Here is a 22,155-nt window from a genome sequence, read left to right as displayed (position 1 = left end):
ATGTAGTTAATGCTGGCAAGAATGAGAAAAGGTTATTTGCCATCATTTCAGGCTTTCCTTAAGGCAAAGTTTATCAAACTTTGTGCTATGATTTATTCAGGTTCTTAAATGAAATACCTAAAGCAAATTAAGAATTTTTAGTAAACTATAATACATCCTGGAATCTGACCAGCTACTATGGTATTGTGATTACAGGTTTTCGTAATCGCTGTGGGAAACCCAAAGGACCAAGAGATCCACCTTCAGAATGGACATGATTCAGGGAGCTAAAAGACACTTTAAATTATACTGGAAAATTCAAGTGCCACCGAAAGCCAGATTTATAGTATTCCATCTTAAAAATGTGGGACTAACAGCAGCGTAGATTGTTACCTTTGTATTTTTTTGCTGGGACCATCTACCTGCCTTATACTACACTTAGGAAAAAGTATTACATATGGTTTATTTTGTAACTTCAAGTATTATTGCCTTAATGTCTCTTAACCCTGTTACACGCTGCTTGTAGACATGTTAATATAGTAATACTTTTATGATAAATTGAGTTTAAGGACTACTCTTTTGCTAATGTTTTATCATGTATGCATTATTTTGTATATGTACAGGGCAAGTAGGTATATAATTTGATAAAGTTGCAGTCATAAAATATTATTAACAGAAGATGTAAGAAATTTCTGCATGGTCTAAATCTTTGTGTACCTTATTTGTAAATTATTTGCCCTGAAGTTTTAGAAAATAGTTTCTGAATTTTAAAATTGCTGGATTCATGCAGCCAGCATTGCAGGTTATCAGAGATCAAAGATTGTAATAATAATACATTTTGTAAATTGTAAGCAAAAGTTATTTTTATATTATATACTGTCTAATTGTCTATCCTAATTGTCCTTGTTTTCATCTAGTCATGGAGATTCAGTAAGTGCCTTGGAACAATATTGAATTCTCTTAGCTTGTGTGTGTTACTTTAATATTTGAACTCAAGTGGGATTAGAAGACTATCAAAACACATGTATGTTTCAGGATATTTGACCTGCCATTAAAAAAACAAAAACAATTTTACAGTGCCAACCTGTCTTAGTTTTTCATTCCTCATTCCTAGCAAATTAGAGTTCGTGTCTGCCTTCCTGCTGGCTCTTTAAGTCCTTACGTTATGAGTGTGAATGGGGCTTCAACTCTTAAAGAATAGAGAGCGCCTCTGCAAAAACATGGCTTCATAATTCTAATACTTGAGTCAGCCCTAGGCAGCCTTCTCAGCTCACCTACTGAGATCCAGTAAAACACCTAACAAACATCGCTGGCTCAGTCGGAAGAGCAGGTGACTCTTGATACTGAGGTCGTGAGTTCAAAGCCCCACCTGGGGTATAAAGATTACTTAAATAAATAAAACTTAAAAAAAAAAAGAATGTTTTGGACAAGCACCATAGATGACTGTGGTGCATAACGAAACTGGAGAGCCAGGCTCACGGGATCAAGCCTAACCTAGCAGATGATGCAAGACCCCATCCAAGATCTGTCTGCTGCTGCCTGTCATAGTCTTAAACTACGCTTTATGTCTGCGCTCTGGTCATAATGAACTGTGGTTGACCCTCGAACAAGAAGGATTTGAAACAGGTCCACCTATACATGATTTTTTTTTTTAAAGATTGGTTGCACAAGAGCCTGCAGAGGGAGGGGCAGAGGAAAAGGGATAGAGAAACTGTAGCAGGCTCTGGCTCTGAGCCTAGAGCCCAATGTGGGGCTCAGTCTCACCACCTGAGATCACAACCTGAGCCAAAACCAAGAGTCGAATGCTTAACTGACTGAACCACCCAGATGCCCCAATATGATTTTTTTCACTACAGGCGGTACAGTACTGTACATGTATGTTCCTTAGGATTTTCACTGTTAAAGTTTTTTTTTCAATTTTTTATTGAAGTTTAGTTGACACATAATGTTACATTAGTTTCAGGTGTATGACATAGTGATTCAACAACTCTGTGGTTACCCTGTGCTCACCACAGTTCTAGCTACCATCTTCACCATGCAGTGAATGCTATTACATTACCATTGGCTCTGTTCCCTAGGCTGTACCTGTCATCCCTGTGACTTATTCCTTCCATAACTGGAAGCCTGTGCCTCTCACTCCCAGGTGCTCCGTGTTGATGATTTTTTATTTTTATAAAAGATTTTATTTATTTACTCATGAGAGAGGCAGAGAGAGACACAGGCAGAGGGAGAAGCAGGCTCCGTGCAGGGAGCCAGATGCAGGACACGATCCTGAGATCATGCCCTGAGTCGAAGGTAGACGCTCAACCACTGAGCCACCCAGGCGTCCCTAATTTTCTTAATCATCTTTTCTCTAGCTTACTTTATTGTAAGAATATTGTATCTAGGGCTCAGTCAGTTGGGCACCTGCCTTTGGCTCAGGTCATAATCTCGGGGTCCTGAGATTGAGCTCCGTGTTGGGATCCCTGCTCAGCAGGGAGTCTGCTTCTTCCTGTGCCTCCTCCCCCTGCTCATGCTTCCTCTCTCTTTCTCAAATAGTCTTTAAAAAAATACTGTATCTAATACATACACAAAATATATGTCAACAGACTTTATGTTAGCAGTAAGACTTCCAACAGTAGGCTAGTAGTAGCTAAGTCAAAGTTCTAAGAAGATATTTGACTGCACAGGGGGCCCTAACTTCCGTGTTGTACAGGGTCACCTGTACTTAAAATTTCCTGAGCCCCCATTCCGTACTCCTACTATACCCTCTGTCTTGAACACCCTACTTTTGTCCTTGTTCTGGTGAGCCCTACTCATCTATCACAACTGATTCAAGTGTTGCATCTTCCATTAAGCCCTTCATCTCATTCTGTTTCCCACACCAAGTCAATCAGCCGTATTCTCTTTGTGTCTGTCTACACTGTACCCCATTTATTTATTAGTGTACTTGGTTAGACTTCCTGCTCTACTAACCTAGCCCCTTGAGAGAAATGATCATATTTCGTGAAAATGCTGGCATATATATATATATATATATATATATATGTTTGAAAACAGCTAAATGTGTAAAGTAGAACTAATTTTGAATATATGTTTTCTTGAACGTTGTCCTGACAGAGGAGAAAATAAATGTCAGTTGAATAGGTGAACTGAATCCAAAACCATAGCACATGTTAAGATAGTTAATCCACACCTGATTTTGATTTACATTCCCAACCACCCTTCTATTAAGTCTTTGTATTTTCAAACTTCATACCTCTTGACACAATTTAAAGCACTCACATAAATACACTCATGGAGCGAAGCTTAATAATAGATTGTTCTACTTGTCCCTGCTCCTGGAGCCAGCTCGGAGAGTGGTCAAAGACATCATCCACTAGACATCATCCACTCACTGGGAGTGCTTTTCCAAAAATATATCCATAGTGTCCAAACTGAATAGCTGGCTCTGTTCTGAAGACATCTATACATATACGTTAAAGATTTTTTTCATAATTAAACCAAAAAATGTTTTGTGCCAAATGTGAAGGGGAGCAATAAAAAGAATGATTGCAATTTGCAATCTGAAGCTTTTGAGACTCAAAGAATATCATCTTAATTATATTGAGCCCTAAAATGTATGCCGATTGTAATATTTTTGTTGAAATACGTATTTGGTACTCTTGATTACAATCCATGAAATCATTCTAGTTTAATCCTAAATGTAGGATTAAATTGAATTAAAGCACTGTTGTGATAGTTTGGGAAAAGTTCTTGCTGTTGTTTTCTCAGATATCTCAATACCTGCTTTTAGTGACGTTACTCTGGATATCTAAAATTCAGATTCTATTCATAGCTTTCCTTTTTTATTATTTTTTAAGTAAGCTCTGTGTCCAACATGGCACTTGAACTCACAACCCTGAAATCCGCTCTACCAACGGAGCCAGCCAGGTGCCCCAAGATTCTACTGATAGCTTTCTAAATAACAAAATGTGAATCAATTTCAGTTTTTAAGTATTCTCTAATACTGGATCTTTGTTACACAGCTCTTAAAGGCCAGAAGCTCACATTTTCATTCTGGCAGATGGAGAATTGCAAAAGCTTTAAACTAAGATTTTGGCACATAACCACTTGATGGGAAGCCCTTGCATATTTGCTAAAAGTGCAAAGCAGATGTAGTTTTGAATAGGAACTGTATTTTTTTAAACAGATTTGCTCCAATCTGTTTCCTTAGTTATTTGTCTTTTAAGGTGCACAAATCTCGAAAGATGTGCACATCAGATAATTTAACCAGTGGAAAGCAGCTATCTTATGTGGCTCTGGAGGGCGTGTCTCCGTGTTCTACCTACAACAAATCTGGGCTTTGCTGAATTAGTGGGGGAAGGGAATTCCAAAGATTCCAGTCGTTTTACATTTTTTAGAGATAGCACGGCATAGGTAACCGCTATCCTGACGTCATGACGTAGCATTTGTGACTTGAGAATGTGCTTCTGGCTCAACAAGAACATATCCTCTAGGGGCGCCCGGGAGGCTCAGTTCAGCGTCTGCCTTCTGGTCAGGTCGGGATCCCAGGAGCCTGGGATCAAGCCCCTTGGCGGCTCTCTGCTCAGCGGGGAGTCTGCTGCTCCTTCGGCCCTTCCCGGGCTCCTGTGCCCTGTGCTCTCGCTCTCAAATAAATTTTTTTTTTTTTTTTTAAAGCAAAAACATTCTTTAGCTACCACGGAGTTAGCCCCAAATAGCCAAACAGGGAAACAATTCTAAATTTCTTAAAATACTGTTTTTCTTTTATCATTAATTCTTTTCTTTCCATAGTAACTTTTTTTTTTTTGCAATGATAACTTTCAAGATCCACTTTCTTAGCAACTCTCAAATATGCAGTACAGTATTATCAACTACAGTCACTGCACAGTACATCTCCCTGGCTTGTTTTATACCTGCAAGTTTGGACTACTGACCCCCTTCACCCATTTTGCCCACCTTGCCCCTCAATATTCTATTTTTTTCTGATTGAAAAATTCTTTGGTAGGATGGTTTAGTAAGTACACAAACGTGCAGATCATCTATACCTCTGTGATTTTTTAAAGTATTGTGCCTTCTAAGTTTTAGCTTTGTCTGTTTTTAACTTATTAGAATATTTCCAATATCTTCTAATACTAAATGTGAAAAAGTATTTAATATACTGTGTTTTTTAAGATTTTTATTTATTTATTCATGAGAGACACAGAGGGAGAGAAGCAGAGACACAGGCAGAGGGAGAAGCAGGCTCCATGCAAGGAGTCCGATAAGGGATTTGATCCCGGGACCCCAGGATCATGCCCTGGGCCGCAGGCAGGTGCTAAACCGCTGAGCCACCCAGGGATCCCAGTAATACACTGTATTAAACATAAAACCTAAGTATTCAGCATTTCTCATTGTATTTAAAGTAAGCACACAATAACAGTTTCATGCAGCTTCTATGCAAAATATTTAAAATATGTAATACCATATTACATGTCATAATTTGAAAGATACAGAGATTAGCTGAGATAAACATTAGAAAAATTTTTAAAAATTAAAATTCTATATATGAACATTTCATTATTTCAGAAGTGAAATGCAGTTTATAGGGAATTTCCTATTGCTAGTCAATCAGCAGGACAAAGTATTCTTACCATCTTTTCAACCTAAGGCGAGCTGCCCATTGTTCTGTTACTGTTCCACCTGTCACTATCCATTTCCCTGTAGTGGGAGTAAATTGTAACGTGTATGTAGGAGTTTTATGTCTATACTTTACTTTCATGTGAATTCGCTTAGGAACAGATTTCTGAAAGTTGCAATCTTTGACAAAGGATTTTAAGTAGAGCCTTTGTGGTGGCTGCAGGCGCTGGAACATCGGCTGTTCCCCCGGTCGCCAGGCGGGGGCGGCAGAGCCAGCCCGAGGCGCCCCGAGGCCCCGCGCGCCCGGAGCCGACAGCCGCACCGCCTGCGTGGGCGCTGCACCCGCGGGGGGCCCAGGTGGGGGCCCCGCCTCGCAGGCGGCACGAGCGCTCCTAGGGCACCTGTAGCCTTCGTGCGGACTCAGGCTTGTCTCTGATTAACTTGCCTAATCCTTGCGGGGTGCCAGGCACCCGGACCATCTCGGAACACAGGTCTTCCCCAGTCATCCTAAAGCCTTGCCAGGAGGGGCGCTGCCTGCGGCCCAGGGCGTGGCCCCGCGTCCCGGGATCGAGCCCCGCGGCGGGCTCCGCAGACCTGCTTCCCCCTCTGCCTCGCTGTGTGTGTTTCTCATGAATAAAGTAAAATCTTCGAAAAAGTGCGATCCTTCCCTTTTGTCCCGTGCCTGCGGACAAGGAGGGATCTTGAGAACCCGCCGGCAAACACGCCCCGAGCTCCTGCGGGCGCAGGCCGCGGCTCCCGGGCGGGGGGAGGGGAGGGGGCGGGGCGGCCGTCCTTAACCCCGTGTGGGAGGAAGTCGGGGTGCGCGGTCGCAGGCAGGAAAGTTCGGGTCGTGTTCTGCGGGATGAAGGCGGGGGTCCGGGGGGGAGGGGGCCCGGGAGCCCAGCCGCGAGCAGGGGGCCTTGGCCTGGAGGCCCCGGGGCCGCCCCAGCCTCCCGCCCCGCCCCCCGACGCCCGGGGTCACCTGGGCTCCGCTCCCAGGGCCGCCGCCCACCGCCTGCAGGTGCGAACGTGCGGGTGGGCCTCGCCGTGGCCGCCGCGGCTCCCTCCCGGCTTCCCCCACCCCGCTCCTCCCGGCTCCCCACCCCCGCGGCTCCCTCCCGGCTCCACCCGCCCCCCGCGGCTCCCCCCCCGGCTCCTCCCGGCTCCACCCCCGGCTCCTCCCGGCTCCCCGCCCCGCCCCCCCCGGCTCCACCCCCGGCTCCCTCCCGGCTCCTCCCCCCCCCCCCGCTCCTCCCGGCTCCCCCCCTCCCCCTCCGGCTCCCCCCGCCCCCCGCTCCCCCCGGCCTCCGGGCCTCCGGGCCGCCGCGCCGCTTGGGGCGAGCTGTGTGGGGCCGAGGCCGGCTGGGCCAGGGGAGCTCGCGACTGGACCCTGGGGCTGCGAGTTCCGGCCCCGCACCGGGTGCAGCGATGACTTAAAAACAAGATCTTAAGATGAATGTGCCGTCCTAGAGGCCCAGCTCCCGAACCCTCCGGCTAGCCTCCTGGGAGCCCAACCCCGTTTTCTCCCCAGGGCGTGGACGCAGGCGCCGCAATAACCTCCCGCAGGAGGGGCCGGAGGGGCCGGGGGGCCGGGGGGGGGGCCGGGGGGGCCGGAGGGGCCGGAGGGGCCGGGGGGGGGGCAGGAGGGGCCGGAGGGGCCGGGGGGGGGGCAGGAGGGGCCGGAGGGGCCGGAGGGGCCGGGGGGGGGCAGGAGGGGCCGGAGGGGCCGGGGGGGGCAGGAGGGGCCGGGGGGGCCGGAGGGCGCCTTCCGTCAGGTGAGGGGGCGCCTTCCTCGGACTCCAATCCCTACACAAGCTTCAGAGACCAGCAGGGGGCGGCCCTGGTCGCCTCGGGGCAGCGTCGGCTTGAGGGTAAGGAACAGCAACTCCCCATCTTCCCATCTTCGGTTCAAGCTAGAAATTCACCCCAGTTCCATAGAAGCGAGGGGGTGAGGCCCAGAGGCAGGGGACACTCACCTACACGGTCACCTCCCAAGGGGTTAAGGTGACTTACGAGGCACAAAGTTCAGTAGCGCCCAGTGAGAACCAGCTAATAAGCCCACTGGTGGAGCAGCTGCAGTTCCCCGGGGGGACACCCCTTTACCCAACTAGTTACCAATTTTCCATTAGGCAGAGGTGCCGCAGTTTTCCTTGAGGACAGTGGCATTTGGTGGATTATTCTTAGGAAAACAAGGTAGCATTTTGATTTTTATAAGCTCTTTGAAATCTGGCGGAGAGGATGTTATGTGCACAAGAAAAAAGTTTTTTAAGCTAACTAAATTTTTTTTTTTTTTAATGATAGTCACAGAGAGTGAGAGAGAGAGAGAGAGAGAGGCAGAGACACAGGCAGAGGGAGAAGCAGGCTCCATGCACCGGGAGCCTGATGTGGGATTCGATCCCGGGTCTCCAGGATCGCGCCCTGGGCCAAAGGCAGGCGCCCAGCCGCTGCGCCACCCAGGGATCCCAAGCTAACTAAATTTAAAAAGTAAATGTGATGATGTCCATTTCCATGAATGTGAACTCATGATTTAGGAAGCACCATGATCTAGGCGGGCCTGGCTGGCCCTGTGGGAGGAGTGCCCGGCTCTGGATCTCAGGGTCCCGAGTCTGAGCCCTGCCCAGGGTGGAGGGAGGGAGGGAAGGAGGGAAGGAAGGAAGGAAGTAAACTAACTTAGAAAAAAAAGAAATCTAAGCCAGTGTTTCTGAGACTTTAAAAAAAATTTTATTTTAAATTTTTATTTATTTATGATAGTCACAGAGAGAGAGAGAGAGAGAGGCAGAGACACAGGCAGAGGGAGAAGCAGGCTCCATGCAAGGAGCCCGACGTGGGATTTGATCCCGGGTCTCCAGGATCGCGCCCTGGGCCAAAGGCAGGCGCCAAACCGCTGCGCCACCCAGGGATCCCCTTTTTAAAAATTATTAGCCTCTCCCCACCCCAACAAGGAGAAAGTATAGATTCAAATTCTCCTTAGGGAGAGGAATAGGAGTACTATCTTGTCGGTGCTGCTGAGCCTCGGGGGCAGAGCACTGTGCCGTCCACCGTTTCTGCCCGAGGACAGTGCAGGCCTGCAGCCAGCTAGCGTTGGGGGGCCCGTAGCCCCAGTGTCCCCCCCTTGGCTGGGGCGGTAACAGCAAGATCTCAGTGCACTTCTCACTTACCTCCCCTGGATAGGGATGGGCTCTGGGGTTTTCTTATCTTTAAAATGAGACAATAGGTGCCCTTTCATACTTTCAGGAATAAAAGAACATTTTGAGGATATTTTAAACATCAAATCTAATGTTTACTTTATAAAAACTAACAAGTCTTAAAAAAAGATCACCTGGTAATTTAGCGGCCCTATTAATTAGTGGTGTTACTTCTCCGAAAGGCTGCCTGCTTCCTTCATTCCTAGACACGCTAAGTGTACTTTAAAATAGACATTTGAGGGGCAGCCCGGGTGGCGCCGCAGTTTAGCGCCGCCTTCAGCCCAGGGCCTGATCCTGGAGACCCGGATCGAGTCCCACGTCGGGCTGCCTGTGTGGGGCCTGTGCAGGGAGCCTACTTCGCCCTCTGTGTTGTGTCTGCCTCTTTCTCTCTCTCTCTCTCTGTCTCTTATGAATAAAATAAAATCTTAAAAAAAATGAAAATAAATAAAATAGACATTTGAGGGCGCCGGGGCGGCTCGGTGGTCGAGCGTCTGCCTTGGGCCCAGGTCATGACCCCGGGGGTGGGCTCCCCGCTCAGGCAGGAGCCTGCTCCCCGCTCTGCCCCTGACCCTCCCCTCCACGCGTGCGCTCCCCCCCCAAACAGATAAACAAATCTTTTTTAAAAATAGGCATTTGTAAAAAAAAAAAAAAAAAATAGGCATTTGTTTTTCTCCACTTCCAGAAAGGCCATGATAGATGCGCCTCTCGGGGAACACTGTAACTGATCCTCACGGCACTGTTACAAGGAGTCGATTATTTAACATGTAAAATGCCCAGCACCCGAAGCTTGCTTTCTGGCATAAGACACAGAGCCATATGTTAGTTATGAAAGAAACAATATACAACAATCAAAAAACAAAGAGCTTATTGTAAAAGTAATTGGAGTGACTGTTGACATAACTAAGCCATTGTGCATCTGAAAAATTAACAATGTGATCAGTTATTCAAGTATGTGTTCAGATTTGAGTCTCATAAAATGTTTGACAACTGGTTTGCTTGAATCCAGCCCCATGCTGCGTTCACCTGTCTTTTAGATCTTTTAATTTTGTGTTCCCTTCCCTTTTTTTCTTGCCATTTATTTATTGAGGAATCTGTCATTTGTCCTGTAGTTTCCCACACTCTGGATTGCACTGGCTGCATCCCTGTGGTGTGAACGTGTGCTTCTATCCCTCTATTTTTTGTAAACTTGGTGTTTGGATCTGGAGGCTCTCAGATTCAGGATTGCTGTTTGGGGGCAAGAATGCTTCATAGGGACGCCCGGGGGGCTCAGCAGTTGAGCATCTGCTGTCAGCCCAGGGTGTGATCCTGGAGACCCGGGATGGAGTCCCATGTCGGGCTCCCCGCAGGGAGCCTGCTTCTCCCTCTGCCTGTGTCTCTGCCTCTCTCTGTCTCTCATGAATGAATAAATAAAATCTTAAAAAAAAAAAAAAAGCTTCATAGATGTTGCCACCTACTTCTCATTACACACATCAGAAGGGTCCCAACGTCTGGCAGTCTCCGTGGCAATGCTGATCAATGTGTTCGGGTACCGTCAGCCTGTCCTTATGATCTGTTCGCTAAAGTCTCCAACAGCCTTTCATCTCATGCCATCCTCTTTACAGGCTTTCCTAGCCTTTAATGTCAGGAAGGCTAAAAATGCATTTCTCAACTCCCTTGGCAGCTAGAATTATGGATGTAACTTAAATTACACCAACTAGTGTCCAGTGAAGAATCTAGCATTGCAGGGGGGAGGGCCAGGTTATGAGGCATCCTCCTTGATGGGCCATATTACAGTGAGGGCGACGTGATTTGTGAGCATTCCTGAAGCTCAGTTTACAACCTTGCCATTTTTTTTTTTAAAAAGACCTCATTCATTTACTCATGAGACACACACACACACACACACAGAGAGAGAGAGAGAGAGAGAGAGAGAGAGAGAGAGAGAGAGGGAGAAGCAGGCTCCATGCAGGGAGTCTGATGTGGGACTTGATCCTGGGTCTCCAGGATCACACCCTGGGCTGAAGGTGGCGCTAAAGTGCTGAGCCGGGACACCTGGGTGGCTGAGCAGTTGAGTGTCTGCCTTCCGCCCAGGACGTGATCCTGGAGTCCCGGGATCAAGTCCCACATGGGGCCCCATGCATGGAGCCTGCTTCTCCCTCTGCCTGTGTTTCTGCCTCTCTCTCTGTGTCTCTCATGAATAAATAAAGTCTTTAAAAATATAAAAATAAAAATAAAGTGCTGAGCCACCCGGCTGCCCCTTTGTTTTGTTTTTAAAGATTTTATTTATTCATGAGATAAACAGAGGAGAGAGAGAGAGAGAGAGAGAGGCAGAGACACAGGCAGAGGGAGAAGCAGGCTCCATGCAGGGAGCCCGATGCGGAACTTGATCCTGAGACCCCAGAATCACGACCTGAGCCAAATGCAGACGCTCAAATGCTGAGCCACTCAGGTGTCCCCAACCCTGCCATTTGTAATATACAATGCAATAAATCCCTTTTTGCTAAAATTACTCAAGGGTGGATTTTATTCTCTGCATCGAAGCCTGACCAATTGTCAAACTGTTAAACAACTGCTTCTCTGATTAAAAAAAAAAAAAAAATTAAGGTAATCTACTTAACTTGCTAGCAATATCCTGAGTATGTAAAATAGATATTCTAGGAATGTAAACATTTATTTTTAAAATTCCAGTATAATGAATGTACAGTGTTACATTAGTTTCAGGTGTACAATATAGTCATGCAACAATTCTATACATTACTCAGTGCTCATCATGTAAGTGGGCTCTTAATCCCCTTCACCTATTTCACCCATCTCACCCTTCTTTCCTTTAGTAACCACCAGTTTGTTCTCTGTATTTAAGAATATGTGCTTTTGTCTTTTTTATTCGTTTTGTTTCTTAGGCTCCACATATGAGTGAAATCATACAGTAAATATGTCTTTCTCTGACTTACTTCACTTATTAGCATAATACCTTCTAGACATATTCATGTTGTCATGAATGGTAGGATTTCATTCTTCTGAATGAATATCACTTTTGGCTGAGTGATACTCCATTTTTTTAATACATCATATCTTCTTTATCCACTCATCTATCAACGGACACTTGGGTTGCTTCCATATTTTGGCTATTGTAAATAATGCTGCAGTAAACATCGGGGTGCATTATCTTTTCAAATCATTGTTTTTTATATTCTTTGGTTAATTACCCACTAGTGGAATTACAGGATCATTAAAAAAATTTTTTCTGAGGTGGGGCACCTGGGTGGCTCAGTCGGTTAAGTGTCTGCCTTTGGCTCAGGTCATGATCTGAGGGTCCTGCGATGAGGCTCCTTGCTCTGTGGGGAGACTGCTTCTCCTTCCCTCTCTGCCTGCTGCTCCGCCTGCTTGTGCTCTCTCACTTGCTCTGTCAAATAAATAAATAAAATCTTAAAAAAAAAATTTTTAAAGGAAACTCCAGACTGTTTTCCACAGTTTTCAGGTTGCATTTTCACTAACAGAAATTCCTTTTTCTCCAAATCCTCGGCAACATTTATTTCCAGTGTTTTTGGTTTTAGCCATTCTCACAAGTGTGAGGTATAAACTTTCTCAAAAGAAACCTAGAAGTGCTTTTTAAACATTTAGAAATTAATCCTGTTAGGAAAAATTGATGCATGTCCATTAATGAAGACAATTCTACTGAGATGCTTAAATGTCTAAAAATTCTAATAGAATAATGTCAACTACAAGATACAAATATTCAGAGTCTAGCCAAGAGATTTTGTTCAATATTTTATATAATGTTCCAACAGAGAAATTAAAAGATTATGTAGTGACCCATATGTGTGTCACCTGCATTCTATAATTAGCATTGTTATTTTTGCTCGATCACATATCTAATATCTATGTTGAGATCTATTTATCTATCCATACATTAATTCATCTTAATTTTTTGACAGATTTCAAAGTCAGTTGCAAACATGAGTACATTTCACACCTAAATACTTCAGCACAGCAAATGGATTTTTTTTTTTTTAAAGTACAGTATTTGGCCACTGGAGGGCTTCCAAATGCCATAAAATGCATTAGGAAGTAACTCCGTTTGCAGTGTCCTGGGGTCTGAGAAGGTCTGCGGAAGGGGTTGTGCGGAGTATAAATGGCATCAGTTAGAGTGAGAGACTCAATCTGAAATCTAGCCCCAGGTCACAGCACCTTTTATCTTGACTCTCCTTTTTTTTTTTTACAGCTACTTTCATTAGGAAAGAGAAAATACCCAACAGCCTCCCCTTCCCTCCCCATGATTTATGCTGCTGAAGGTCACAACTCTTTAGCTCAGAATCTCAGAACACCTGATGGAGACCAAGGTGCTGGACTGTGGAGGTGCGCTGGTATCAGGGACCCGAATTCACTGGCTGACTCCACAGGCCGGGGCTGTCCTCATCGCTGCCCCAGCAAGTAGACTCGAACTCAGTAAACAGTCACTGCAGCAATGAGGGGATGCAAGTGCTTCACGTCACGCATTTAACGTCTCCACTAACCACAGGCGTCGTGTTGGTTCTTTTTATTTTTTTTATTTTAAAAAATATTTTATTTATTCATTCATGAGAGACACAGAGAGAGGCAGAGACACAGGCAGAGGGAGAAGCAGGCTCCCTGTGGGGAGCCAGATATGGGACTCGATCCTAGCACTCCGGAATCATGACCTGAGCCAAAGGCAGATGCTCAACCACTGAGCCACCCAGGTGTTCCGTGTTGGTTCTTTTTTAAAGGACAATAAGCCTTAACATAAAGCTCCCAGCGTTAGGTTGGTTATCCTACGGCTGGGACTGCAGCTGTACAGAAACAGCCAGGGTTTCCACTCGTGCTTCAGGAGTCAGGTGAAGCCACTGTGCACCCCAACCCACTGGGGCCCGTCCTGCAGAGGCCTGGGGCCACAGGAAAGCTTCCCACAGCGAGGCCCCGCTGCCACTTTCACACAGGCCCTAGGGCTTCCCAGAAACAGTTTTGAAATGGGACTGATGTCTTCTGTGCCTCAGTAGGGGGAAGAGTGAGCCAGTGGAATTCGAATCCTCAGTGTTGATGTGCTTCCCCAGGTGTACCTTCAGACTGGGGATACCTGAGGAAGTTAAAGGACGTTGCAGTTTTTAAAGTTGTTTATTATTATTATTATTTTTAAAGATTTTATTATTTGAGAGAGAGAAAGCAAGAGAAAGCAGGAGCAGGTTCCCGCTGTGCAGGGAGCCCGGTGTGGGGGCTCGATCCCAGGACCTTGGGATCCAAGGCACAAGCCTAACTGACTGAGCCACCCAGGTGCCCCTAATTTTTTTTTTAGAGAGAAAGCACGCACACACGCTTGAGAGTGGCGGTGGGGAAGGGGCCACGGGGGAAGGGCGCAGAGAGGGGGACTCCCTGTCACAACCGGCGTTGGAGCAAGGACCCCGTGTGGTGGAGCCCAACGTGGCTCAGTCTCACAACCTTGAGATCACGACCTGAGCCGGAATCCAGAGTTGTACACTTAAGCCACCCAGGTGCCCTTCTCTTTATTTTGAAAGACGGTGACAGAAAACCAGTCTTGCTAGACATGAGCGACGTTAAGATTTGCCTGCTAATGCTCACAATTTCAAGTGGCACGATGAGGTAATCTGCTGGAAACGGAATCCTCAAGAACAGTGATTCATCGAAGCCCTCAAAGAAATAATTTGTAATTTAAAGGATTTGCTGAATCCAATACTGAAATGGGGACTCAGAGGAAATAGAAGGTCCCAGGGAAGAGCAGGGTGCAAACAGCCAGACTGTCGGGTGCACAGCTGATGGGAAGGGGTGGATGTGCTAGTGTGGAAGGGCTGCTCCACGAAGTACTGCCAACTGGGTGGCTTACACAACCAGAAATTGATTTTCTCACAGATCTGGAGGCTAGAAGTCCAAAATCAAGGTGTTGGCAGGGTTGGATTCTCCTGAAGCCCCTCTCCTTGGCCTCTGGATGGCCATCTTTATGGTCCCGTGCTGCGCTCCCTCTGTGTCTGTCCAAATTTCCTCTTCCTATAAGGACACGAGTCATATTGGATTCGGGCCCACACTAATGACCTAATTTTGATTTAATCACCCCTCTAAAGATTCTATCCCCTAGTCACATTCTGAGGTGCTGGGGATTAGACAAGACTTAAACATATGAATTTTGAACATTTTTAATTTAAATTCAGTTTAGTTAACAAAAGTGTATTATTAGTTTCTGAGGCAGAATTTAGTGATTCATCAGCTGCATGTAACACCCAGTGCTCGGGGAACCCTGGGTGGTGCAGCGGTTTGGCGCCTGCCTTTGGCCCAGGGCGCGATCCTGGAGACCCGGGATTGAATCCCACGTCGGGCTCCCGGTGCATGGAGCCTGCTTCTCCCTCAGCCTATGTCTCTGCCTTTCTCTCTCTCTCTCTCTCTCTCTGTGACTATCATAAATAAATAAAAATTAAAAAAAAAAAAAAACACCCAGTGCTCGTAACATCACGTGCCCTCCTTAATGCCCATCACCCAGTTACCCCATCCCCTCACCCATCTTAAACATATGAATTTGTGAGGGGAAATAATTCAGTCCATAACTGGGGTTAGAGAGAGTGGAAATAATACCTGGAAATAGAAGAGAGAAGAGGAAAATGTCCAATAATGTGTAGAAGTAAAGATCCTGAGCTGTTCCTAAGAAGAAGGGTAAGGAGGAACTATGACGGGGGTACCCTGGGCCCTCAGCAGAACTGCTTCAGGCACTGCCTCAGAAATTTAAATACTCTTAAGCCCCTTCTGTTACAGGCTTATGTTCTTTAGAATCCGATTGATAAGAATGCTATTTGGGTTAATTAGTAAATAGGTGTTTTCATTTCACATTTATGTCTGACCTTCAGAAGTTTCCATGTCAAGCCAGGAAATAAGCTCAGTCAACACATATTTTTTTTTTTTTTTCATGATAGAGAGAGAGAGAGAGAGAGAGAGGCAGAGACACAGGCAGAGGGAGAAGCAGGCTCCATGCAGGGAGCCTGACGTGGGACTCGATCCCAGGTCTCCAGGATCAGGCCCCGGGCTGAAGGCAGCGCTAAACCGCTGAGCCACCCGGCCTGCCCTATGTTATTTTTTTTAAATCAAAGACTTTAGCTTTGAGAATCTAGGGATCAGCAGACTAAGTAATGACTGTGTTCACCGTAGATGTTGGTCATGTTGCAGGATTTCTTCTTCTTCGGTACCTGGGTGGCTCTTGGTCCCACCACTTGGAAGAATGAAGAATGAAGAGGAAGACCAGACCAAGAGTGGTGGGCAGTAGAGCAAAGTTTCTTGGGTGATCCTCCTGGGCAACAGTAAAGCAAAGTTTATTGAGTAACAGGCAAAGCTCTGGAAGAGGGAGGCGACCGGAGAGGATTTCTAAGTCTAGGGGTTTTTGTGGGCTTGTTGGCAGGCTGTTGTGATCGGCTTAATCCTCCCCGTGTCTGTCACCCAATCAGGCTTTTGCCCAAGAGCTCCAGGTAGGTGTTCACATGGGAAAGGGTGGAGGACACCTTCCAGGGTGGTGCAGAGTCCTTATAGGGGTGGTTTCTTCCTGGGGGAGGGGGATTTGCCTTGTCCCTGCCTGCCTTTCTCTGACTATCCTTCATTAGTCATTAGCTAATACTTAGTTCCTAATTAGGAGTTCAAGTTTTGTTGAATGCAAAGGAGTAAGACCTAACACAGCAGGGGTCCTCCGAAAAAGCTTCATGAACACACGGAGTATACACGAGCTGAATAAAGCCCAAGGGTATTTCAAGGGAGTTTTATGAGCGTAGTAATGAGTATATACGAAAAAGAGCCAGACTTACTTTTTATTAAAGATTGTATTTATTTGGGAGTGAGAGGGAGCACGAGTGGGGGAAGCAGACTCCCCACTGAGCAGGGAGCCCCAACAGGTGCAGGCTCGATCCCAGGACCCCAGGATCATGACCTGAGCCCAAGGCAGACACTAAACCGACCGAGCCACCCAGGTGCCCCAAGAGCCTGACTTGTGATAACAATTCACACTTGGAGAGTTGTGTAGGGGTCATGTATTGAGCCTATGCTCTGTTCACTCTAAGATGAAGCCATGGAAAGGTCTATCTGGAGCACTGTGGAGCCCATGTACCTGAGGATGTATTTACATGAGGGACAGAAAGGCTTTTAGGAGCCAAGCTCAGGCATCTGGTGTAAGGCAATGTCAAGAACTGTAAAGGGTCTGAGATTGTACTCTACTTGCAAGCTAAGAGTTCGCCTGCCACATGGATGTTGGTAGAAGACATGAGACTCGTGAGTCAGAGAGGAAGGAGAGTTTATGACAGCATTAGTAGCATCCAGAATATCGGTATTGCAGGGAGGAGGAGACTTGTTAACTGAGTCCCAATACCCCGCACAGGCAGTGGGTAGCGTTATAGGAGAGGAACCTTTATTTTAGGGAGTCTGAACCTTTTATAATGGACAGATACTATTTCCATCTTCTAAGGGTGTTTGCCAAACAAACATCTCGAAGAGGTAGCCCCGAACAAAGGGCAGTCAGTGCTTCACTCACTGTATGTGTAAAAATGCCAAATTCGTGGAGATTTATCTCCAAATAGGCAACTGGCCTAGGTGTCTGAGGGACAGGCTAATTCTGAGCACGGGTTAGAATAGCCTCTTATGCATCCTTGTTCCTAGAGATTCAGGCCAGGGTTCTAAGCCAAGACGGCTGTGATAAAAGAAGAAAAACTAAAGGGACCATTTCACTAAAACCCTGCTGTGTCACTGAGGGTGCAAAGAATTCTCAGCATGGGTACAGTTAGTTACTTTGACAGAACTGAGGAGTTTGACTTGGGTACGGAGAGAAGACAGTCCCACACCTGCACAAACATTATTGCACTGGCCTGAACGGCAGAGGAAGAGAATGGAAGATGCTACCTAGTAACCAGAATGATCTGCTCAGAGATGCTTGTGGTAGTCCAACAGTGGCCTGGGTTTAAATATAAGAAATTTAAAATTATGAAGTTCTATCAACATTCAGGGACTTTTGAACTATCCCAAAAGCTTTGAGAGTATTGAGAGTATAGCATTTTTTTTTTTTTAGATTTTATTTATTTATTCATGAGAGAGACAGACAGACAGACGGAGGGAGAAGTAGGCTCCATGCAGGGAGCCCCATGTGGGACTCAATCCCAGGACCCCAGGATCACGACCTGAGCCAAAGGCAGATGCCCAACCGCTGAGCCAGCCAGGCATCCCTATCACATTGTTATTTAATCATTATGCCACATTACCACAAAGGATGGAGGATATTGACCTTCCATAGATGTACCCAGATTTCCAAAAAAAAAAAAAAAAAAAAAACCACGAAAAAAAAGAAAGACTCAAAGCAATTTTGTATATAAATGAAAAAAATTGTACTATAAAATACTTTGTTAAATGTTCATCTAATGATATTATGAATATGAGAAAATCAGTCATGTCAGAGTCAACAAGATATACCTTGAGGATTTTTAAAAATGCCACAATTCTCCCCTAACCTCTACTCTGCATCAACAGTAATAAAACAGGTTCACACAGAAAAAATAAAAAAATAAAAAAATAAAACAGGTTCACACTATTGAAAACCACAAAAATTAACCTTATTTTATTGCTAAACTAAAAACATAAAATTGGTGGATTCCACCCCTACCCTCTTGCTACTAATGTAAGGAGGACTTTTATATCTCTTTTGGCCATCTTAACTGCTAGGTCTCAACTAAAACAATGCTTATAGACATTTTGTTTTAATATAGATTCTGATGCCCTTATTTGTAATTTCCTCTTCTACCTAGTCATGGACAAAAGTTTGGAAAATAACTCAAAAACATAAAAATAACTCAAAATGGCCACAAGCATAGGTTGTGGATCATGTGTAATTCCCTGAATGTCAGCTGTAATTTTAACTCTTTCTCTCTCAGGAAATCATATTGGAATACATGTGAGACAGTGATTTTCAAATCACTTGTGTGATTTCAAAACGTGTGTGTGTGTGTGTGTGAGTGTATGTACACAAACATGAATATACCTAAATAATTCAAAGCTTTGGTGACTTATTATGGGTAAATTATTTGTGATCACTTCATATCAAAACATGACACACAAATGTGTTATTTCACTGAGGCTGCAAAACACAAAAATCAAAAAACAATCATTCAAGTCTTCATTCTTGAGACTCCTACCGCTGAATTCACATTTATACCAATTGTTCACAGGACAGTCTTTGAAGAAAAAATATGTGGAAGAAGTCATTTTATAGACCTAATGTTTAAGTTTTAATATGCTACTGAATTGTAATCCATGTGGAAATACCAGCTAAGACAGCCGTCCATGAAGCCTAGCCCAGTGAGATCCAACAATTATGGGTTGGTGTTCAACTGGATGAGCCTTCTTTATGTTGAAATAGGAGGCAAATGGCTTTATAGGACTGCATGAAGGCACAGGTGTGAAAAAAAAGGCAATTATTTTTGCTTTATTTGGCATTGGGCAGGCTTCAGTTGGAAGAAACCATATTTAATTTTCCTGTCACGCTGTATAAAGAGAAAAAACTTGGAGCATGTTCAGAGGAGAACAGCGACTGATTAAAGGTTTGTAAAATTAGACCTATATGAAATTGTGAAAAGAAGTGGGCATGTTCAGTCAAATGCAAGCCACTCAGGCAGGATGAACAATTACCTGCAAGTATGTAAAGAGATGCTTCCCAAGCCTGAGGTTTGGGATAAATGCAAAGTTAAATTGCAGGATTAAGAACACGAAACAAAACAAAAGTCAGAGCAGTGGAAGAAACTAAATACTGTAAAAACAAAACAAAACTAAACTAAAAACATTTTAAGAAATTGATGAATGAAGCAGTCTATAATTCAGACTTTTGCAAAAACGATCATGAAAACAATTCAATTTTGTACTTATTAAATAGAAATAATTTACGAAGTAGAAAAAGCATTCGCTGGATTGCATTAAAAAGGAAAAATCTCTAAGCGAATTAAGTCAGACAGAACAAATCCTATGATTTCACTTATATGTGGAATCTAAAACATCAAACAAATGAACAAACAAAACAAAACAGACACAGATTCATAGATACAGGAAACCTACACTAGTTACCAGAGCCAGGCGAGGCTGGTGAGGGGAGGGGATTTAGCAAAATAGGTGAAGGGGATTAAGAAATACAAACTTCTAGTTGTAAAATAAGTCAGTCAGGGTGGTGTGATGTTTAGCGTAGGACAGACAGTTGACCATACTGCAGTAGCTTTGTATGGTAACAGATGGGAACGAGATTTATCATGGGGATCTATCTTCCCAGAATGTGTAAAAATAATGAACCCCTAGATACACACCTAAAGCGAATAGGATATTGTATGTCAATTATACACCGATTAAAAGAAAAGTAAAAATCATCAGATTAAGTATGAAGAATAGTTTTAAGGAAAAAAAAAAAGCTGTATCTGGTGGTCTTCTCTGGGACCCAGGATAGCAGGAACAGAAACTGTAAGTCTGCCCTCAGAATAAGGGGAGCTCCTGTGTGTTTAGGGTGGGGAGGCGGCGTAGTGAGCAGTTTCCCTGACCTGCTTTACCTGTTTTACCAGGAATCCCATGACACAATGGTTCTCTCCAGAGTGGTCCTGAACTGTTATTCTTTCTGTTTGTCCAGGGGAAATCGTTTTCTCTCTGAAGTATTTACTGCTTTTTGAAAATCGTGTTGGGCAAACACATAAACAAAAATTTATTCTCCAGTTTACACTCTTTATCCTTATATGCAAAGGGAGAGAGATGAAACCACAAAGTTGGCACCATTTTCTTTTACTTTAAGGCTGTTCCATTAGCCTGATGATAACTTGTTTTTTAACTTAGAAATGTAGATGATCTAACAATAATCTCAGAACACTTAAAGTGTTCTGGTTCCCTGTGTTTGACGTTTGACACTTGAACCCTGTGTTTAATATGATTCCAGCACTAATTACAATGTGTTTTTCCCCAGGCTAAGCTATTCTCAGACCCCAGCCGAGTGTCCTAGAATTCAACTTTTCTGACTCTGACTCTACCTGGGATAGTATCGCAGCCCAGTTAAGGATCCTGACCGGTGAGACTGCATCGCTACTTCAGAATCAATCCCAAGTGCAGGCTGCTACACGCGCTTCTGACCTACGAGCTCTAACTTGGAAGTTTCCACAACCCTGTCACTGGGTTCGACTAACTTGCTAATGTGGCTCACACTCAGAGAAACATATTATTTACTAGATCAGCAGTTTATTGTAAATGGATATAACTCCTCCAAGGAGCCCTAACTTTTTCCTTCTCTACGCCGGTTCCATAGCACCTCCGTACAATTCACCTGACAAAAATTAATGATTATTTCAGTTAATGCTGAGTTCTGTTGATTGTATCATAAAAGGACCCAGATCCAAGTTATAAAGGCAGGTAACACCCTCAGGTGTGCAGTTACCACACCAGCAGCCCTGGTGATAGGACAATAATATGCTGTAGGGTTTCACAGGGCAAAGTCCTGTTAGGACATTCTGATGAAGCTGTTAACAACATCAAAGTCCCAGACAGCACTGGTGTCTGCTGGGCCTACTGAAGACCAAAACAGATTAGTGATAAAGCAGATATGGTATCTGTAATGTTTTTAACTACTGGTGAGATCCAGGTGAAGAGTGTTAATATGCGGGCTCACGTACTAATCTTTTCCTTTTTAAAAATAAAAAGTTGGGATACTCTGAGTCTTAGCTTCTTGTTTGGGCCCCCTATTTGCTAATTTGGTTTTATTAACCTGTTTTGATGTCTTCCCTCCTACCAGTAATTTTCTTTCTTTTTTTATTTTTAAAAGATCTGTTTTAGTTATTATTTGAGAGAGAGAGAGAGAAAGCAAGTGCAGTGGGGAGGGGCAGGGAGAGAGAAACCTAAACAATGTGCTGAGCATGAGCCCAATGTGGGGCTCGATCTAATGACCTTGAATCGAGACCTGAGCCAAAACCAAGAGTTGGAAGCTCAACCAACTGTGCCAGCCAGGCGCCCCCTACCAGTAATTTTCTTGTTGCCATTATGTTATAATCTCAGGGTCCTGGGATTGGGCCCCACATAGGGCTCCCTGATCAGTGGGGAGACTGCTTCTCCCTCTCCCTCTGCCTGCTGCTCCCCCTCCTTGTGCTCTCTATCAAATAAATAAATAAATAAAATCGCTAAAAAAAAAAAAAATTGCAAAGTGCCAAAGGTGATGGAGGACTTTTCAATGGTATGCCATAAGCATTTTAAATTTCAGCTAATTGATAGAAGTACACCTGTGTTTTATTTTTCACTAGCAAAATATGGTCAAAACACTCCTATAGAACATTCCTGTTCACAGAAGATGCTATACAACACTGGACACCTGACTGCAAACCATTAGTTTATTTGTTCTACGGCTAAGGTACGGTCTGCACCAAAC

General features: G+C 44.6%; 1 protein-coding gene and 2 long non-coding RNA genes across 8 annotated transcripts in view; 2 read left to right on the top strand and 1 right to left on the bottom strand.

The window, feature by feature from the left end:
- The window catches only part of PTPN12 (protein tyrosine phosphatase non-receptor type 12), an 85,068-nt gene extending 84,020 nt beyond the window's left edge, over positions 1–1,048 (top strand). For all 6 annotated transcript variants that reach the window (XM_072791414.1, XM_072791411.1, XM_072791412.1 and 3 more), the window contains one exon: positions 196–1,048. In XM_072791414.1, the coding sequence (XP_072647515.1) occupies positions 196–257 (62 nt within the window). In that variant the 3' untranslated portion in view covers positions 258–1,048. The remainder of the gene's footprint in view (positions 1–195) is intronic.
- On the bottom strand, positions 736–6,645 carry LOC140613030 (uncharacterized). The gene is made up of 2 exons (XR_012014148.1): positions 6,560–6,645; positions 736–6,259 (listed from the first exon to the last, which is right to left on the bottom strand). It is a non-coding gene; the product is annotated as an uncharacterized lncRNA (long non-coding RNA).
- Positions 6,646–7,311: 666 nt separating this feature from the next.
- LOC140613029 (uncharacterized) lies at positions 7,312–21,451 on the top strand. The gene is made up of 3 exons (XR_012014147.1): positions 7,312–7,448; positions 12,964–14,354; positions 20,710–21,451. It is a non-coding gene; the product is annotated as an uncharacterized lncRNA (long non-coding RNA).
- The last annotated feature ends 704 nt before the right edge of the window (positions 21,452–22,155 follow it).

Source organism: Canis lupus, chromosome 21, assembly GCF_048164855.1.
Source record: "Canis lupus baileyi chromosome 21, mCanLup2.hap1, whole genome shotgun sequence".
In the NCBI taxonomy this organism is placed as follows: domain Eukaryota; kingdom Metazoa; phylum Chordata; class Mammalia; order Carnivora; family Canidae; genus Canis; species Canis lupus.
Note: the sequence above shows the minus strand (reverse complement) of the source record. Positions and strands in the feature narration are given on the sequence as shown.